The sequence below is a fragment of the Polyergus mexicanus genome, unplaced genomic scaffold (genome assembly GCF_030449975.1).
Source record: "Polyergus mexicanus isolate NDT 795.1 unplaced genomic scaffold, iyPolMexi1.0 SCAF_4, whole genome shotgun sequence".
In the NCBI taxonomy this organism is placed as follows: Eukaryota; Metazoa; Arthropoda; class Insecta; order Hymenoptera; family Formicidae; genus Polyergus; species Polyergus mexicanus.
In genome coordinates, this window is record NW_027223324.1 from 4,288,854 (window position 1) to 4,308,428 (window position 19,575).

The 19,575-nt window shown below is 31.4% G+C and overlaps 2 protein-coding genes across 8 annotated transcripts; both read right to left on the minus strand.

Annotated features, from left to right (window-relative positions):
• Positions 1-629: 629 nt before the first annotated feature.
• On the minus strand, positions 630-2,941 carry LOC138932497 (caldesmon). The gene is made up of 5 exons (XM_070294398.1): positions 2,704-2,941; positions 1,982-2,291; positions 1,462-1,895; positions 1,237-1,377; positions 630-890 (listed from the first exon to the last, which is right to left on the minus strand). The coding sequence occupies exons 1-5, from the start codon at positions 2,939-2,941 to the stop codon at positions 730-732; spliced, it is 1,284 nt and encodes a 427-aa protein (XP_070150499.1). The 3' UTR covers positions 630-729.
• A 668-nt stretch (positions 2,942-3,609) lies between these two features.
• Iml1 (GATOR complex protein Iml1) lies at positions 3,610-19,107 on the minus strand. Of its 7 annotated transcripts, none has more exons than XM_070293827.1 (24): positions 18,492-19,107; positions 18,255-18,380; positions 17,709-18,180; positions 17,401-17,597; positions 17,045-17,328; positions 16,719-16,945; positions 16,417-16,635; positions 16,060-16,230; positions 15,821-15,967; positions 14,249-14,257; positions 12,281-12,498; positions 11,980-12,185; positions 11,426-11,600; positions 11,121-11,321; positions 9,807-9,917; positions 7,598-7,668; positions 6,443-6,553; positions 5,968-6,175; positions 5,585-5,693; positions 5,291-5,515; positions 4,908-5,068; positions 4,638-4,806; positions 4,234-4,550; positions 3,610-4,073 (listed from the first exon to the last, which is right to left on the minus strand). In XM_070293827.1, the coding sequence occupies exons 1-24, from the start codon at positions 18,840-18,842 to the stop codon at positions 3,876-3,878; spliced, it is 4,683 nt and encodes a 1,560-aa protein (XP_070149928.1). In that variant the 5' UTR covers positions 18,843-19,107; the 3' UTR covers positions 3,610-3,875. The 7 variants fall into 7 exon arrangements, with proteins under 7 accessions (XP_070149928.1, XP_070149927.1, XP_070149930.1 ...); XM_070293826.1 differs by lacking the exon at positions 7,598-7,668 and adding an exon at positions 8,940-9,013; XM_070293829.1 differs by lacking the exon at positions 7,598-7,668 and adding an exon at positions 8,940-9,013 and having other exon boundaries at positions 9,807-9,902; positions 18,492-19,106.
• Between the last annotated feature and the right edge of the window lie 468 nt (positions 19,108-19,575).

Sequence of the window (19,575 nt, forward strand, 5' to 3'; positions counted from 1 at the left end):
ACATTGTTTAGAAGAAAAGAGTTGTCTAAGGAAAATAATGTGTCTTATATATGTATGGCAAATAGACGATGAGAAGCTCTCACGATATTTCTCGTACTATAAAATTAACGATTTATGATGTAATAGGTGTGTTCTTCTCGCAGTAGAGGGACTGAAGGTATAATAGTTTGATAATTATTTTAGAGAGCATGAGAGAGAGAGAGAGAGAGAGAGAGAGAAATACAGTTACAAAGTCACGAGATCTGCTTTGTCTTGTTATAATCAAATACTTTGTATTATGTAGCACAGGTTGTCATTAAACGTGTGAAGAAACCTATATCATTAAAATCACTTCAATCAAATTTACATATATTAATCAAAATGTGTTACATCATATATTGCACCCTTACATATCCTTGTATACTCGCTGTAAGTAGGAGAAGAGATGATGTTATACATATATATGGAGAATCTCTGTTAACGATATAAAAATTTTTTTCACAAGTTATCTTTAGCGAAAATATTTTATACGGAAAGACGCGTTATATATTGTATAATATTTCTCGCAACTTTGTAATTAAATATCTCGGCAATTAAGCCTCGAACGAAACTTGCGACTAAGTAAAAAAAAAAACAAGATTTTTGCAAACACTTTTTAATTTGCTACGTTAAAAACACTTGGAATTTTGGATGAAACAGAGATAGTGCAAGAGTTGTGTCTCGTGAATGATTTTCCCAGATTTCTCACCGTCACTGATGCGTCGCAATCGTTTTTCTGCCGTTCATCTTTAATTGATTTATATTCCCTTTTTTATCGTTAAATGCATTCTCCTGCGCTTCGTCGGAATCAATCTCTACGACCGATTGCCATGGAATCGGATTTACATACGCTGGCTTAGCTTTCTGATGGGCTATAAAATAACAGGTCGGTTTGCTTCAGAATTTTATTATTTTATTTGAGAAAGTCGCGAAGCAACATAAATATATACATATATATATATATATATATATATATATATATATATATATATATATATGTATATATCTATTGCTTTTTTACATAACAGAAAATGTTAAAATTTATTTATTCAGATTACGTTGTTCGTGTTATAGCTGTATATATATATAATATTGACGAAGCTATCTCAGTGGCGCAACGTATGAAAAACATCCTATATGTATTATCCTTAAATATTATATTTACATTTTGTTTATCTTTCTTACTATTATTTTAGTGTTATTATTTTACAAACGTACGAAGCAGTCCTTGTGTAGCGGGTTTGGGTTTATTTCTGGAGTTCTCTCTCCATTTCTCGTAAGCTTTCGAGCTCAGCTCCAGCCGCCTTTCGCGTTCCTCGATCATCTTCCTCTGTCTCATCTCCTGCTCCTTATGCCGAGCTGCAAAACAAGGCAATCAACCCTTATCACGCATCGAAGACTCGAACGAGTTCGACTAAGTTACGCGGAAAGTTATCACCATACTCTTTTGCTCCTCCTTTTTCTTCTGAATCCACTGACGAAGGTATAAGGCCTTCGCGACGGCTGCCTTATCCTCGATCTCCTTCAAACGTCTTTGCAATTCCAATTCGTTCTCGAGGATAGCTTTCCTCTCGAGCTCCTGCTGCCTTTTCCTCTCCACCCACTTGAGAAAGTTTTCCTTTTCAAGCTGCGCCCTTGCCTCCTTTTCTCGCACCATCCTCTCTTCCTCCTCTTGTCGCTTCTTTGCCGTGCGTTCCTCCTCTTCTTTCTTGCGTTGTATAGCCTCATCCTTCCTACGGATCCATTCCGAATGACCGATTCTCTTGCCAAGATCGGCGCCGTTCGATGCCTGATAATCGCTGATGCTCGGACCGGTCGAGAGCGACGTCATGGAAATTCTCACGACTTGGCGATTGTCCGGGCGATTTTCACGATGTCTACAATATATTATAATTTTTTTTTACATACATATCTTGGCAAGTTTCTTAATATAATATAAAGTGCAATGTAATAAAAGACGAACTTGTCTCGTTTTGTCGTTTCATTTTGACCAACGTTCGCTGAAACGCTGCTGATCTTGCATCGTCGTTCTATTTGCGCAGTTCTCCCGGATGATTGATCCACGGATCGAACAGTGGACGGTTCGGAAAACAATGTAGTATCTGATAAGGATGTTGAATAACACCTGTAGGTACTCCGTCCTGTGCCGTCCTGTACCGGATGTTCGATTGCATGATCGACGTTTGTTGCATCCTTGATAGACGGTAGATCGATCGTCGAAGGCTCGGAATCATTATTGTGATACGCGTCGATTACGTGTCCGTTACAATATCCTGTGAGAAAATAAATTGCAAAGTATTAATAGAAATTCATATAGTAAAATTGCACACAAATTTCTATAGTAAAAAAATATATATGTCTAGAATATATATTTTATTAATTATAAATTATACTAAAAAATGCGTGTGTACATTTTAAGTAAGATTTTGATTTTACGATTGTGCTAATTTGTTTTTATTATCTATTTAATTCAATTACAGATTAATTTCATTTAATTTTTTCTTAATTTCCAAATTTATATGTATGGAAAAAATTGAATTAAACAAAGATAGAAAAAATTATCCAGAAATTTTTTAATTATTTTTTGCTAATTTTATATGTTGGATGTATAATATGGTGAAAGTGAATTTCCTTTGATACTAATCTATGTATGTTTTTTACAGTTATGCATATCTTTCTACTCACGATCGTTCTCTGGTCTATGAATCTGCGCTACGTCGTTCTGCTCCTTTTCGCCGATAGACTCCGTGTAAATGGCAGGATTGATATACCGAATCTCGGGAACAGAACTCGAGTTTTTAGTTGCATCTTCACAGGTTCCATCATAATTTGCGCGACGATCGACGAGAGCAATCCTCCTTTGATCGAATTCATTTGAATCGGATTCCGTCTTCCAGCTGTCAATGTCACTGTCATTGACCATTGTTGTACGCTTTTTCACCGTAACTGATTGATGTCGACAATCAGTTATTGCGTTCGACATGACGCATAATCATTGCTGTAACGTTTTGCAGCACGATTTATTAATGTAGATATTCTTATAAAAATGTTATTACATACAAATAATCGTTTACGTGCGAAAATTCATCCATGATGAATCCGATGTTGTACTTTTTGAAGAACAATAGCGAATCCTTTAAGGGGCGTGTTGAGTATGCGTGTTTGGGGATGTTGAAGTTTGAGATAAATTCTTCTTTTCATACAATAAATATTAAAACAAATAGGAAATATTTAAAAAATTTTATTCAATAATTATATACCTCTTTTAACATATATAGTCTGAGATTATATTGTCCAATCTCATTTTTTAATCAGATATTTCAAATAATTATTTGAATTATAATTATTATAATTTCAACACAAAAATTAGTACAACAAAATTTCAATAAATTTTCCCTTTTAAAGGAAAATATAATCGTTTAAAACTACATTTTGTAATATTGTCTTCATGGAAGGATTTCAAAATGAAAAAATTCCAGTCATAATATAATGATGGAATGTAAGATGGGTTTCTAGATAAAGGAGTTAAAATCAAATGAGAAAGGTAGCAAATAATAATGTCAAAAGTTTAATTTTCAATTTTTTCTGCAATTTATTTTTTAAAATATCCTAGTATTTTTCCTGCTCTTGGATTGTGATATTCATCAAGATCTGCATAATTTTTTCTCTTTACTACGTAAATAATATTATACAATTTATACATGCTTATACTCATCCTGCTTAAAGTTATATCTTATATAAACATCGATGTCATTGTACTTTCGATCAGTTAAAATCAATAATCATATGATGGATGGTTTGATGTGAAATTTACATGTATGATCCATGATAAATCCTTTGGACAAAATGATATCTTGCTACTTCGCTTTTGTACAAGTTTTCTCCTTTAACTCCCAACAAGATTCCCAAAACTGTTTCAGTCTATTGTCTCCATTGGAACAGAAATGTCGAAAATCTTGTATGATTTTCTTTTGAAATAATTCGTCACCTGCCGAAGTGGACAACGATTTCCATTTTCGACTGACCATATGATTCCACGACCACAAAAAGCCCATCTGCAATTAATAAGTAATATTTGACGCCAACTTTTTCAAAGGACATATAATTGAAACCTAATGTGTGAATTGTATGTGTGAATATTTGCATCCTAATGTGTGAATGAACATACATAGAATATTTTTCTTTTGTAGATCAGAAAGGATTCTTATCACTCACCTTTCGATCCATGCTATGATCATCCTTATTCTTCCCACTAACGTGTCTAGTAATATACGCTTCATGCGGACTCGGCTGGTCCGGATGAACTGGGTATCTTTTCTGTCCCGTATTCCGTCGTACGATATTGGTACCGGTTCGTGGACGCGGCCGAGTATTCGTAGTGGATGGCACTAATATAAACGCATTGCCCGTGAGGTGAACATACTGGTGATCATTTTCAATGTTTTCAACTAAGCACGGCACAAAGCCGAATCGCTGCAGAATTGCTTCTTGGAATAGAAACAATCTTTGCGCGTATGTATCTTCTCGGAATTCTATATAAATATGAGTATTTTTGTTATTGTTATCAAATTAGATTCAAAATCAAAATTTATATTAACTAAATATTAGTTGAAACAAACCTTCAAAGAGGTATCGCTTATTCGCCATCAAGCATTCCGTGTCGAGAGGTATAAAAATAGGCCCTCTAAGAGGATCGCTTTTCAAGGTATACGGTAGCGCTAATAAATCACTGGGAATGGGCACCATCTGTATTCCACACATTTGAGCTTTGCGTTGCCAAAGAAATATCTTGCGAAGAAAAATCAATATTTTTAGTAAACAATTCAATATTTGCCTCGTCTTGTAATCAAGAAGATAAAGAGGGAAGGAAAGGGCAAACTTTTATTTACCAGATCAGCTACTATACTGCCGGACGATGCTACCCATTGTACTACGAGTTCATAGGAATGATCTACCTTATAAATGGATTGATATCTTAAATGGCCCCATTCAATTCTGTCACTTTTATTATTTATGTCGATATCAAGATGAGTATGTTTATATAACGGCGCTGAAACAAAACAAATATTTTGTACAGAGCGATTAGCTTTATATTGTCCGTGTGAATATCTTGACGGGAGATTGATTATATATAGTTTGACCGCTAGATCTAATCTAAAATTATTCATTCTCCTTGAAAACTAAGGATTAACTATATTCTCATATTGTAAGACATAATATGCGACGTTCGTATGAACGTGCGTATAATCAATTTTCCATGTGGTATTCTCACCTGTCCTATCGTCTAACGATTCCGCAAAATTGATGTCGTCTCTCAGAAAAGGCGGGACATCCGATTCGTCAATAGCGTCGCAATTGGATATAATTATGGGAGATGACATCGTCGAGATTGTTGAAGATGTTGATTCGCACCATCCTTTCGGTGGTCTCATTTCCACTTCCACCCACTCATTCTCGAAACCTTGTAGATCACCGAGCGGAGCGGAATAATCTGCGGCTGCAAATAAAAAAAGTTGAATCGCGAATCAAAAGTAAAAAAGCTGACAATGCAGTGATTGTCACTTACCCTTTTGATTTTCTTTATCTTGTACAATGTGATATAAATAAAATCCTAAGACAAATGGTTGCGAGAAATCGCCGGATGCATGGCATATCAATTTGTCTTGAATCATCCCCTGCATAAAGATAAATTATTAATTTAATCTTATCAGCACCATGACGCTTTAATTAAGTCTTTTCTTTTTCTCTTCAAAAGCAAGTCTCTTTGTCTCTTTGTCATCTTTATGAATAGAATCCCATGTGTAAAGAAACTGACATAATTCTTGGTGTAAAAAGGTAAATCTCTTTCTTATTTCGATATCTTACATTTCATATTGAAATTAAAAATATTAACAATATTAAATTTTGCAGATTATACTGAATAGATGAAAAAAATTCCTGAGTCTCTACCTTCATGATATTGATACCCTGCTCGACCCCCATGCCACCTTCCATATGATTATTTAACCATTGAATCGCGTCAGCGCTAACAAACGTTTGGCTCGGGAGTGAGGGATGCTGCGTCAAGAAACCGACGCCAGTTTGAGGATGCTTCATGACTTCCAAAATTTCCAGATTTGTCGCATTGCTTTTTATCTTGGTCAGCTCCATGTTCGTACTATGAAGCAGACAGATGTACAATTAAATATCTGTGGTTTAAAGCATTAGAAAAGTCGAAGCATGTGTCCACAGAATTGCTTATCTTCGAACAAGATGAGAGATTATTAATACAGATACAATTAATGCGATTTTAACATCAAACGATTCATGATTTTATCCCATATATTATGCATAATAATTTTATTAAAAAAAGAAGAAAAAATTAAATCTAGGCAAATGACGCATTCAATTGTTTGAATGTTAATTATTACAATGCTTTTCGTACTTGTCATCATTAGTGTCGAAATGATCCTGCTGTTGTTGCTCGAGCGACAACGGCAAAACAGCTTCACTCGCAGGCGATACACGTCCTCTATCCATTACTTTAGAGCCAGATCTAAATCACCCATGACAGAGAAAAGCATTTATTTAGATGATCTTATCAGCACAGAAAGAAAAAGCGGCATTTATGAAGCGACTTGTGTTATCGGTATCTAAGACAAGCGAACATATGTTCTTTTTGTCCACACACCTTATGTTATTTCATAGCACATTAGGTAAAAATTAGATGAAAAAACAATATCGCGCTTTTCTCTCGTAAAGTGATATTATTCTATTTTGATTCATTTATATAAAAAAATTTTACAAAATTATCAAAAACAAGAGATATACATCCGTCTCACAGAGTATTCTTTCAGTCACAGACAAATGTAACTTTACATTTTCTGAGAAATCAAATAGAAAGAAAATAAAAAAAGAAAACTTTATTAATAAGGTTTTTGTGGCAATTTAAAAAAAATGTTTTTTTGCTAAGATTCTTGATAATAAAATCTTAATAACTAAAAGAATATGAGTTTTTTATTCAACATGCATTAGATATTATTCGTTGTCATTTATATATACAGTACACGTGACTAAAAGAATACTCAATAAAATAAGGCCGAGGGAGATTGTCTATCTATATATACATATTCAAAGACCTCTGGATATCCTTTTAATAGCAAATTTTTTGATCAAGTTTTGGAGCCAGCTTTTCCTTAGCGAAGGAGATCGTCATTTTTTGCAAGTTTCCAATTTTTCTCATCGTATATTTTGATAACTAAGCTTCAAATTAAAATTCTATCAAAGTAAATTCCACCTAAAATTAAGTAAAAAAATTTAGTTTTGCCAATCTTTTAACTTTTACAAAATATAATTTGCAAGAAACTCTTTTTTAATCGCTTATAACTCAAATATTATTGATGCTTCGTTTTTTTTTGCTAAGAAAAAATCCTCAAATCGGCCATAAAATCTAGTATTAAAAGGAAGTTCTATGGTCTGCAGATTTATATACATATATTACATATATATTACATATTTTCGCGAAAATAAAACGCGTGCATTCTCCAGTAACTTATTACTTTTAATTTGTATCGAAAGAAATAAGAGAGTGAGAACCAACCTGTTTGGCACGTGGCGAGGAGTGTCGAGGCACGTGCGGGCAGCCGCAGCAGTATTCACTACATGCCTCTCCTGTACAGAGGAGAGTATAAAACCCCGTCACTCCCTCACTCACTACCAAAATTTTCTACGGGGCACAGAGCATACGTACACACATATAAATATGCCGTTAAATTTTAACTTTACGTTCTTCAAAAGAAAAAAAACATAGCCTTTTAATTCGGCGCACGTTGTACGTATGCTCCACCCAGGCATATCGGATGGAAAATGAACAGAAAAAATGAAAGAAGCTGAAAGATACAGAAACTATATATGGTACAAGAGTCCTCACGTCGATTCTTTTCTCATTCTTCTTTTAATGCTAATCTTGCTGTTCCACGAAATATATTTAATCGAGAGATATCGCAGCGCTAGATGTTATTCAATCAGATAACGTTGTTAAAAGATGAGCACGTAAGTAAAAAGTGCGAAGGAAGAAAAATTTATTACGTATTCGAAGCGTTATGTTCCCTATATACCGTGCAGCGAGATATATGTTGCAATATGCTATACAAAGATGCTTGAGTATATTTTACATCAACACTCTTCGCAAAATAAAATACATGCACGATAACAGTGGTGGAGTGAACAATCAATCAACATCGCACGCAATGCGCTTATGTCAAAGATATACTGCAATTGCACCCTTTTTAGCTGCGCTTGAGAATCTTAGCCAGATTATTCATCTATCACCAAAAGTGTTAAACTGAAAAGAAAATTTAATACATACACATACACACATATTGAAAAACAATAAAGCGTCAAAGAATGATTAATTGATCCTTGTGTTAATGCTTTACATTTTCATCGCGCGTTTAACGTTGAACATCCATCTATTTTCTTTACAAAATATTTTATTATATAATTTCATATATATTAGATATAAATAAGTTGTATTTCATCATTAAATGTGTGAAAATATAAACCATTGTAAGATAACACATGTTTCGTAAAATTGAGTCAATTAAATACATTATGATGCAAGTGCCGCGTGCATTTCACAATGCGATGTTCAACATTAAAAATGTACTTATAAGGCATTAAAATCATTATAAACATTGCATTATTCACAATATAAAAATATCATAGTTATCGTGATACTACTGTATTGTACAAGCAATATCTCCAACACATCTGCAATATATAATATGTGTATGAATTAAGCGAAAATAAAATACAAAACCATCAAACACTGATTTAGAATAGTCCACTGAAAAAAAGAGGGTGTCGGCAAAACTACAAACGTTAAAGATTGCAGATATAAAGCAACAATGTTGAAATCATCAAGGTAGATATGTTCAAACCTTGGTCTCGATTTCTCCGGCAGACGGTTGCTTCCAAGTCGCTCCCTGAAAGGAGAGCTGCCGACTAGACTGGTCTGGAAAGTATGATGACATGTATGGGTAATATAATTTGTGAATGGTAAGCTGAGATGATCGTGAGAATGTATATCTGTATCTAACTGTATAATGCGACGTTCAACATTAAGAAATGTTCTCGTAGTCGTGAAGGCATTAGATATCGTATATGTATTATATATATATAACAAGAGAAAAGTATAAATCAAACATTGTAACATTTCACGCATAACGGGATAAGCTCGCTAAAATCATAGATGCACATTCAATGCAAAAATATCAAGCACGATCACAGTTATCGTGATATATATAGTGTAAGCTGCTTGATCATTCCAAGTAACACGTATCAAAGAAGCGATTCTATCGAAATTCGAATACATCTAGCGATGTCTTGAAGATGGGGTAAAATTGCACCAGGAATCATTCCACGAAGAACAACATATGGAGAGAAAGAAAGAGAAAGAGAACAATAAAAAGAAGTTTTAAAATTAGTATTTAAAAAAGGTCCGGAATATTTCAATTAATTTTACACAACAGACAGGGAGCATTTGTTCTACAGAATCTTCAAACATTTTCTATTATTATCTTTTTCTATTATTTTGCAAGATATCCTGTTGCAACTTTACTCCATAATATTTAAAATTGGGAATCAATATTACTGTATACGATAATGTACATCGAATTAAAGGAGAATTTTCCAAAGAAATTTTTTATCGTCCTGCTGGCTAGTTAACTTCATCGGAACCTTAGAGAGAATTTTAAACGAGAGCAGCTGGACTCTATGTATCGAGACTACAGGAGGGGAGGATGTACCTGGTTAGTGAGGAATATCAGGCTCGTGCTGTGCCTGCGTCTGGTCAAATGAGAGGCAGGATCTCTTGGGGGGACACCACCTAGAGCTGTGGGGCTCTGAAACATATCATGCTGAATACCCCTCCCTATACAAACATTCCAGCTACAAGTCTCTACTTATCGTATATGTAAATATCAAATTTGTAGATTTATTATTCTTTTTTAATAACGCACGGATCTATTTATTATCATTGTTCGTGAGCTTTGTAATTTCAATCTGCCAATATATGTGTCTCTCGTAGATACTTTGATATGTATATTTCGGAACGATCGTACGTATAATACAGAGTATTATATAAGTATTATACTGTTAAGTAATAAATTAATACTGTTGAATGTTGCTATTATATATATGTTATACGGTCGATGTTAACGCAAAGTGTCAAACGAAGCTTCATAAAAGCCGTGCATTCTCTTTTAGTTTTCTAATTTTTTGTGTTTTAATGTCTTATATATAAATTTTTCAGCATGTTATACAGCATGTCGCGTTGCCTTTATCTACAGACAATTCTTAAAATTAGTTTAATAGATCATTGTTTTACTAATAAGATTAATGTATGTGTTTTATGCTATAATAAATATGCTGACAGAGATTGCATAATTCAAAAGTTAATAAAATGTAAATATATAAAATTAACAAAAGCATTAAAATAAATCTGCGAAATCAATTAAATGTGAGCATGCAACATTCAAATATAATATAAAGAGGAGATATCCCAGAAAAAAAATTGTCCCTTAAGAATCATATTTTATGTTCTGTATATAAAATAATTTATGTTCTATGATCTTAATATCCGTTCGTTTTCAAAAATATTATATTAAGAAAAACTTAAATAGAATAACTCCTCCAAAAAAATAATATTATATAACAAAAACTATATCAAGCAATTTTTAATAATATTTCGTTGCAGGTAGAGAGAATAAAGTAACTGCAATTAAAGTATCTATAAATATAACAGGACATCCTAAAAAGATTTATATCAGTAGCAAATTTTTCTGTCTCTTATGCAACGACAAAAATTTGATATGAAAGTTAATCGAATAAGTCAAAGATTAAGAAATCTGTTAATAAAAAATTGAATGCAAATTTTTTCCAGAATAAGATTACGCTAATGTATTATAATTACTTTTTAGAACGTCTCTTTTATGTATGATTTGTTACAGTTAAATTATTATACAATTATAATTCTTATTGGAATAATTAATAATTCAGGATTCTCTCATTAACTTCATCTTTATATACACCTACCGAAAATTAGAGATGGAGAAATTTACCAAGTTTTTATTAGGGTTCGGCCGTCGTATCTTGTTCAGCCATCCTTCGATGAAGCGCAAGAATCCATCCATCAATGATGCTTGCTCGATATTACTGGGTGGAGCGTATATATCGCATCTTAAAGAACCCTCCAGAATTTTGCGAGTTGAAGGATTGTGTAGTGGTAATAGAAATACCCGAAATCTCCAATACTTAAGAGCCTTAAAAATAAAATATACCAATATTAATGCCATTTTTCATTTCAGATATGCGAAATGAAATTGAATCTGATCGGATCTTGAATCTCCTCTGCAAGCCTACTCACTTCTACCAAGGCAAAATCAGTGTGACCTCGTGTGCAAATGTAATGATCCAGATAATTCCAATTGTATGTTTCGAGTTTCTCCGTGGTGAAAGACACCCACGACACCTCGTACGTGTCGTGATGCGGTGCATGGAATCGATATCGGTAGTGAATATTGAAGGGTGGATAAGGATGTCTATAAAATGTAAGTATTGCTACAGCTCACTATTTCTTGTTTGAATGTAGTTTAACTGATTGCACTGGAAAACAATTGATCATAATAACATATATTATTTAATAATTCCTTATTATATATTAAGATAATACAAATTTTATATTTTATTTCATATAGCATCAACGGTACCAGTAAAAATTTTTTTTTAAATCTCCGAAAATTTTATACACAGGAAAATATAATAAAATGATAAAATTTTTTTCGGTAAAATTGTTTTTTACTATTGTGTACAATTAAGGAAAACTAAAATATGAGAATCAAGTGCGCAAATACATCCATTGATCTCCAGTGTAATGAGTTTGCTGAAACATTTTAACATTTAATTGATAAAAATGGTTACCGTGGTCGATATCTCGTAATCGTTATAGAATTATCAAACAAAGATATTTTATGAAAAATTCTTCCAATGCTAAGCAGATATTCTTCTTTAGGCTCGGACTCGGTCTGTCTGCCGCGTATCACAGTACTAATCGCGGCAGCAACATTGCTGCCAGTCGCATTGCTTTGATTCTTATTTATCGACGGTAAAATAATTAGTTGAAAACCCTTAAAATAATATAATACTTGTATGATTAATTCCCATAGACATATAAATAAATCAGATATATATTTTTTACATAAATTTAATGTTAAATTTATACTTGAGCCAAGCGTTGTGAAACCAGCTCTTTAAACACTTCCACAGTTGTGAGTGGTTTTTTGTATATTGCTCGTTGTTGAGCAAAATCAACGTTGACATCGTCCGGTAAAAGATTATAATCCGATACGACGTAATCATTTTGCAAACTTCGCTTGTCCGGAAAGTAATCTGTAGTAATGGGTAGGCACGCTGGGATTGTTAAAGATTTCCAGTCGACTCCTGTTCAAATAATATTTGAAAGTATCGAAATGATTATTAAAGAAATGTCATACTATATCTGTGTAAGAAGAAACAGATAAATTTTCGAATTTATATCTTTGTTCACAGTTATATAAAAAACACGTCTGTATAATTAGATTGATACCTGTTTCTAATTTTATATTCGACAATATTCCTTTTGTTTCTTTTTTTCTTTATATTTATCTTCACTGAATATCTATTTCTTCCTTTTAGATGTAAAGAATAGACACTCGATAAGATATCGCTTGTTTAGAATAAATTAAAGTTACAGAAATCGAAGCAGTAGATGAAATTGTTTCATATTTTGATACCATATATTAAATAATTGTTTTAACGGGAATAAAAAATACAATGATGTTTCTAGACAATGCGTTTTCAGTTTTGAACAATATATGATCAGCAGAGATTCTCAGAGAAGCGTTAAATTATCGAGAATCTGTTGCATCATCGATTTGATGTCCCTTTACCAATACAAAAAAAAATATTTTTTACCTTTCGGTAAAAACTACTAATGTGTCAATTATACAGAATGATCTACTAATATGATATATATTAACACGGCAGTGTTATAAAAAAAAGAAAAGTCTTATAATTAATAAAGTTATTTACTTTAATAGAAATTTAAATTTAGAAACATTGATTATTTTATGAAATTTATATATATAAAGTATATATAAAGAAATTGTATATTTACTATTATATATGTATAATCGTAAATATATTTAGAAATTTTCTAAACTTTCTATATGCAGTCTGTACATTTAATTTAATCTTTATCATATTTAAAAATTATTTTAATTCCGTATTAAGATAGTAAATGACTACAAAACACACATTACTATGTGCCCATCGTAACAATATTTTAACTATTAATGCATTATATATGTATGTATATAACATATTATGATTTGTAAATGATAAAGATTAAAAGTCTCTCCCTAAACGCATGCTATTTGACAATTATTAGTTATATAATGTATTTCTAGCACATTTTCTATCAAGAATATGTCAATTTGTGTTATTGAGTGATGTGAAGTGTAAAGCAGAAATCTAATAAATCTAAAATAGATGTGCATTATTTTATTCTTATGCTTTGGTGCAATAAAGTTACTCGATTAGATCTACAGAAAAGAGAGAATATAATGTAATAAGCTTTATATATAAACATATCGTATATATATATTATAAAAATTCAATATATGTAACATAAATATAAAAAACCGAGATTACTATTGTAACACAATTTGTTATAGAGAAAGTGAGAAGTGATACATAAATTGATACAAGTAACTATATTAGTAATGCAAAAAATATAAGCTTTACGCGCGAAATAACATAGATCTAATTAACGAAAACAGTGATAGAACAATTTGTGAAATGTTCAGCAAAGAATATATAAGCAATAAACTTACGCAATAGATGCAAACTAGAAGCGGTCTACGATAAAGCCTACATTATGCTTTAATAAAAAGCAAACTTGAAAGAACAGATTGAAAATATCATAAATATATGTTTTATATTTTAATATAAAAAAATTATTTAAAATTCTGGAAATATTTGCTGTATATATTATACATGCAACTCTCAAATATATAAATAAACACACATAGCAAAGAAATGACAAAGAATTATTAAATAGCGATGCTCCTACTTCGAACTAATGTCCTTACTATAGATAAACAAATGTATACCGTAACCGGATCAATCCCTAATAGAGTATGGCGCTAACCTATGATTGCTGTAAAACAGCATAAGTGACATCATAGTTGTACATCACACATGTATCAATGCGTCCAGCGTTGCATCCCAATTAGATGTACCATAGCATGGAAATAAATGTAATAACATTATTCGTATTGATGATTAATGGTGTTGTAAAAATAAATACTGATATTTTTAAGAATGAAAATATTTTTTTGTAAAATCTTCTCTCTTTTATAGCTATATTAAATACAAATATTTGGATGTGTGATTATCTTTTTGTATAGAGACATAACTTTCTAAGAGTATACTTGCAAGATTGTGTGATGTTTATAAGAAAAGCTCTATAAAAATAGTTATTTTATTTAAATAAAAAATAAATGCAAAATTAAATAAATAAAATAAGTAAAATAAATAAGTAAAAATTACAAAAACAAAATGCACTATCAGAGTAGTCCGTACCAAATTTTATGAATGCAATAATTGATGATATTCTATAATGCCTTAAAGATGCAGTTTTCAAGTATTTTCATTCTTTCTTAAAAAATGTCATACATTATAATGGCCCATTAATTTCTTTGGTACTGTCATACTTTCCATATTTAACATATAAATATAGTACATTTAATATGTTTTACAATTAGTATTATTTGTAAAGAAAAAAATATTTGTAAACAGGAGTAAATTTGTACTGATTACACAAAACTGTGCCCTTCTCTTCGCACCGACTTCTTATTTAAAGGTAATGTGATATACATTACATATGAGTGGAATAATATTTATATTTATATGTAAATATTATATTTGTAATATAAAGCACACGAGAAGAAGAAAAGAATTAATTTTGATTATTCAGAACTACATTATAATTTGAAGCTAAAACCACAGGACCACTCCTGTTTATAATATTAACGTTTATATTCCTTAAATTATATAAAAAACTGACAATGAGTAAATTGTGATTAACAAGCACAATATGCACAAGAAGCATTATACAACTTATGGATATTGGAATTGTATGTTATGTGTAATGTAAATAATCTGCTATTCAATCAAGTATTAATTTTTAAATTTTGTATTATTTAAAAATTCTCTCTTTTAAGCTGTAAACTTGAAATAACTACAGTAAGTCGATAACTTTGTTGCATTTTTATAGTCTATAATATATTGTAGAATATAATTAAATTTTATTATATATATACAGGGTAAGGTACTTAAGAATGCACACTTGAATACCTTGTAAATTATACATTGTGTATAATAATTTTTCATATAATGCATAATTTAAAAATTCAAGGTGTGCAAGTTAGGTGCCTCTTATCCTGTATATAAATTGTTGTTTCTAAAATTATTAACCTATGATAGGAAAAGTTATTACATAATACAAGAGCAGTTCAAGCAATTTAAAACATGTGCGCGTATATGTGTATGTATGTATTATAATTTTGTCTATTATGATTTAATAATTTTAAAACAAACATTACAAAATAAATTTTGGATGTATTATAATATCTTTCTAATATGTGTGTGTAACATTTCCTGCAAAGTATTAACATAGATAAATTTTCAGATAATTATTAAAAATACACTGGAAGCAAACCTGTTGTTAGCGCGGGCGTCCATTCTTGCTCACCAGTGGCACCCCATAAGAGGGTCAGACTTTTGTTCATCATAACGGAAGGGGGATTTGCAGTTTTGTCTCCATTAGCTATAGAAGAATTAGATCGCAGTGGTTTTCCTTTTGTACCTGTAAAAATATAAATTTTATCATTTATTATATCTTATATTTTTATACATATCTTAAAAACGCGTTAATTTAATATTATATTAAATACTAACAATCTTGCAACCCTATTTGGGATGCTGATCTTGAAATCTGATTTGAATTGTTTGTCCCAATTTCCATCGGGGATCCGCTCATAGTTGATGGAATAGTTTCACTTGATTCTGAACATGTCTGTGTTGGAACAGCTTGATAATGATGTTGTTGTATTAATACTCCTGTTGGTCCTACAATTATATCAATATAATTTTGATTGATTGTACAAATTACTATTCTATAAAATTGCATTTGATTGTGATTGAATTTATTTATAAACAACATTGGTAATTTACAATTAAAACATTGTGAAAAAAGTTAATTATAAATTTACCAAAATATTATATAAATTATCGATATAAAACAAAATTATTTACCTTTTGGAAATATGTGAGTCCATCTCCGTCTATTACTAGTAAGCTTAATGGTAACGTGTGATGGATCAAAAGGGTTGATTAGTGCTCTAGTAGGCCTGAGTATATTTGCTGGTTGAGAAATTGAGTTTGTTGGGCTACCAGCACTACCAACAACAGATCTAAAGGGCGGAGATATCTCTGGATCTGTTAAATCGCTCTTAATTGGTGTCCTGGATGCGCCTAATGCAGTTATTACGATCATTTAATAAAAATTATAGTTTTAATAGTACAAAAATTATTATCATATATATATGTGTGCTTACCAATTTTGTCCTCATTAGATTCGTTATTATCGTTATCCGTTTTATGTGGTATCGTTATTGCCGCACTTCGTAATGCAACAACTGGTGGTGAATGTGTCTCAGGTGGAGGGTGATGTATGTCGGGATCTGACATTTTACGTTTCAAGAGTTTTAACAAATGGCCGTTGTTGTGTGTTTCGAGGCATGCCACACTTGTCTTTTTCGTTCTTGTAGTTATTCTTTGTACACTATAACAAAAAATAATATGTGAATATATATATATATATATATATATATATATATATATATATATATATATATATATTCATCATTCATTGCTAATTTACCTTGAAGTAGTAACAATTGGCAATTGAAACACTTGTGCATCATAAGCATCATAATCGAATAAGGTATTATGCAAACATTCTCTTGGATCTTCTTGTAGAAGTCTGGCTTTGCAGTGCAATTTTTCATTATCCGCTGGATGCTTTAATACTCTCTGTGGCAATTTTATTCTTGGTATAAACGTAGAATGAGGAATCTTTTTATTTGTGGAATAGAAACTAAGATTTATCCAATGCGGCATACTATAGTCATCTGGTGCATTTGTAGAGGAATCTTTATTATGAAACTAAAAGCATATATTTTGCTCATTATTTTAGCATATAATAAATTATATATGTACATGTATCTGCGTACTTACTTTTAATAGGGGAACTGCATGTAGCGGTTGCTCCCCGACACACACCAAGTCACTGCCAACACCATTGTCAATGATTCTTTGCTTTGTTACATTTGTTAGCTCTCTGTCAACCTCAAAAACTCCAACTCCAGGTGTAATTACTACAGATAATTGACCAGTTCTATCAAAACTGCGATCCAAATAATGTTTCTCAAAAACTGTAAAAATATAATGGCAAAAAATCAAATGGATAAGTAAGTAAATTGATATAATATTAATATATGCAAAATTAATTAATATAATTTCATCATTTCTCACTTAATACTTACCATTTAGAGACATATTTAACACTTCCAGAAAATTGCCTTGTGCAGCAGTGGAATTTATTGCCTTAGGCATAATAATACCTGGCTTTTGATGATATTCCAAAACAATCTTTTGATAGTCAGTGAATAGTTTACGCAATTGTACCAGGATATTACTCCAATCCTCAAACCTTTCATTTTGTACTGCAACCCTGTAAAAATCTTCATAGAATCTTCCTCTGTAATCATGTTGCAAACACTCTCTCATGTGATTTGGAAATTCCTCCAAGCTAGTTGCGTTATAGAAAGTTCTTGAAAAGAGTACAATTGTAACTTCATGATTGCTGCTATTCTTTTTCCACTTTTGGAATAGATCTGCCAAGAATCCATTTACTGCCTTCTCAAAGTAAAGATCTCCATGTATATCAAAATCCCACATTTCGGAACTCATTTGAATAAACAGATATACCATACTTGTAGAAGATCGAAACACTATCTGGAAATTACATTTACTTTTATAATAGAGTTTGATATAGCTTAATATAGTAAGTATTACAGCTTTGGATATACCTTAGTATCATCAGTTATAACGCCACAAGCAACACGATCACCCTGTGACCACATTTCATATACTTGACATCGTATACTACCGCCACAGAATTCTATCTTCTTATTGATATAAACACAAGTCTTTACCTAGAATACACGTAAAACATATTTATATACATTTATATGAATATAGATATACCAATATACATATACCAAAGATACCAATTACAAATGAACAACAAAGAATACAATATGTACCAAGCTGTTTTTCAGACGCCACATCTCGCTGCGTCCCATGTATTGGTCTTTAAAAGTCAATTCTATGGAATCTAGAGCTACATCGTCCGGATTTACTATGTTCATATATACATCGGCAAAAGTTCTTAATTGAAACATTGATGCTACGTTATTTTCCACACTGATAGTCTCACGTCCCTGGAGATCCTCCTTGAAGGATGTAACTTGCAACAGTAAGCGACTGAATTCATCGTCAGGATGATAGATTTCGACGACATCGCCGGTTTTTATACCAGGGTAGTCCTTCGGGTTGATTATCAAATCTTCGCCACTAAAATTCTTTTGATGTACTATTAGTTTAAAGAGCTTCATACTTTATCCAGCATTCTGTATTCTGATCCGTAGAGTTAAGTTAAACGCTTTTGTGTTCTCATCACAACCGTATTGAATTATGACGTCAAAAGCGAAAAATCATGCGTGAATTTTTTTTCTTGCGAACTAAATTATTTTCTTGTAACATAATATCACTATCTTCTTTTGCATCTGTGTAGTGTATGCGTGTGTGTGTGTGTGTCTGTTTGTAAATGCTTCGAATCCTTTGTCTCGATTGGTTAATCAAACGAAGTATATTGAAACATTTGTAACGTCAAGTGAACTACACTTTGTGTTTAGAGTGTACAAATTTCATTCCGCGCATGTGCCAAAATTAGAATTAAATTGTATCTCGGCGCTATTTATGCATCTTTATCGGGACTTTAACAAAGGGAAATAATACGGTATTAATTATTTACTTTTTAATTATCAAATGAATATTTTTTTAGTTATGCTTTATATGAATAAATGCATCTTTTCTTTCACATAATTTCTTATATACTAAAAGCTACTTCTTCTAATTACGGTTATTGTTATATGTAAAATTATTTATATAAACATCTTATTGTTAACAAAAATTTGTGTATAATAATTTTGAGAACATTTATTTATTTGTTCACAAAAATGTGATGCACTCGTGTGATTTTATACAATTGAGTTTATTTGCTAATGTTATAAATAGATAGTTTATTTTGTCATTAAATGCATAATAATTCTTATTAAAACAATCTTT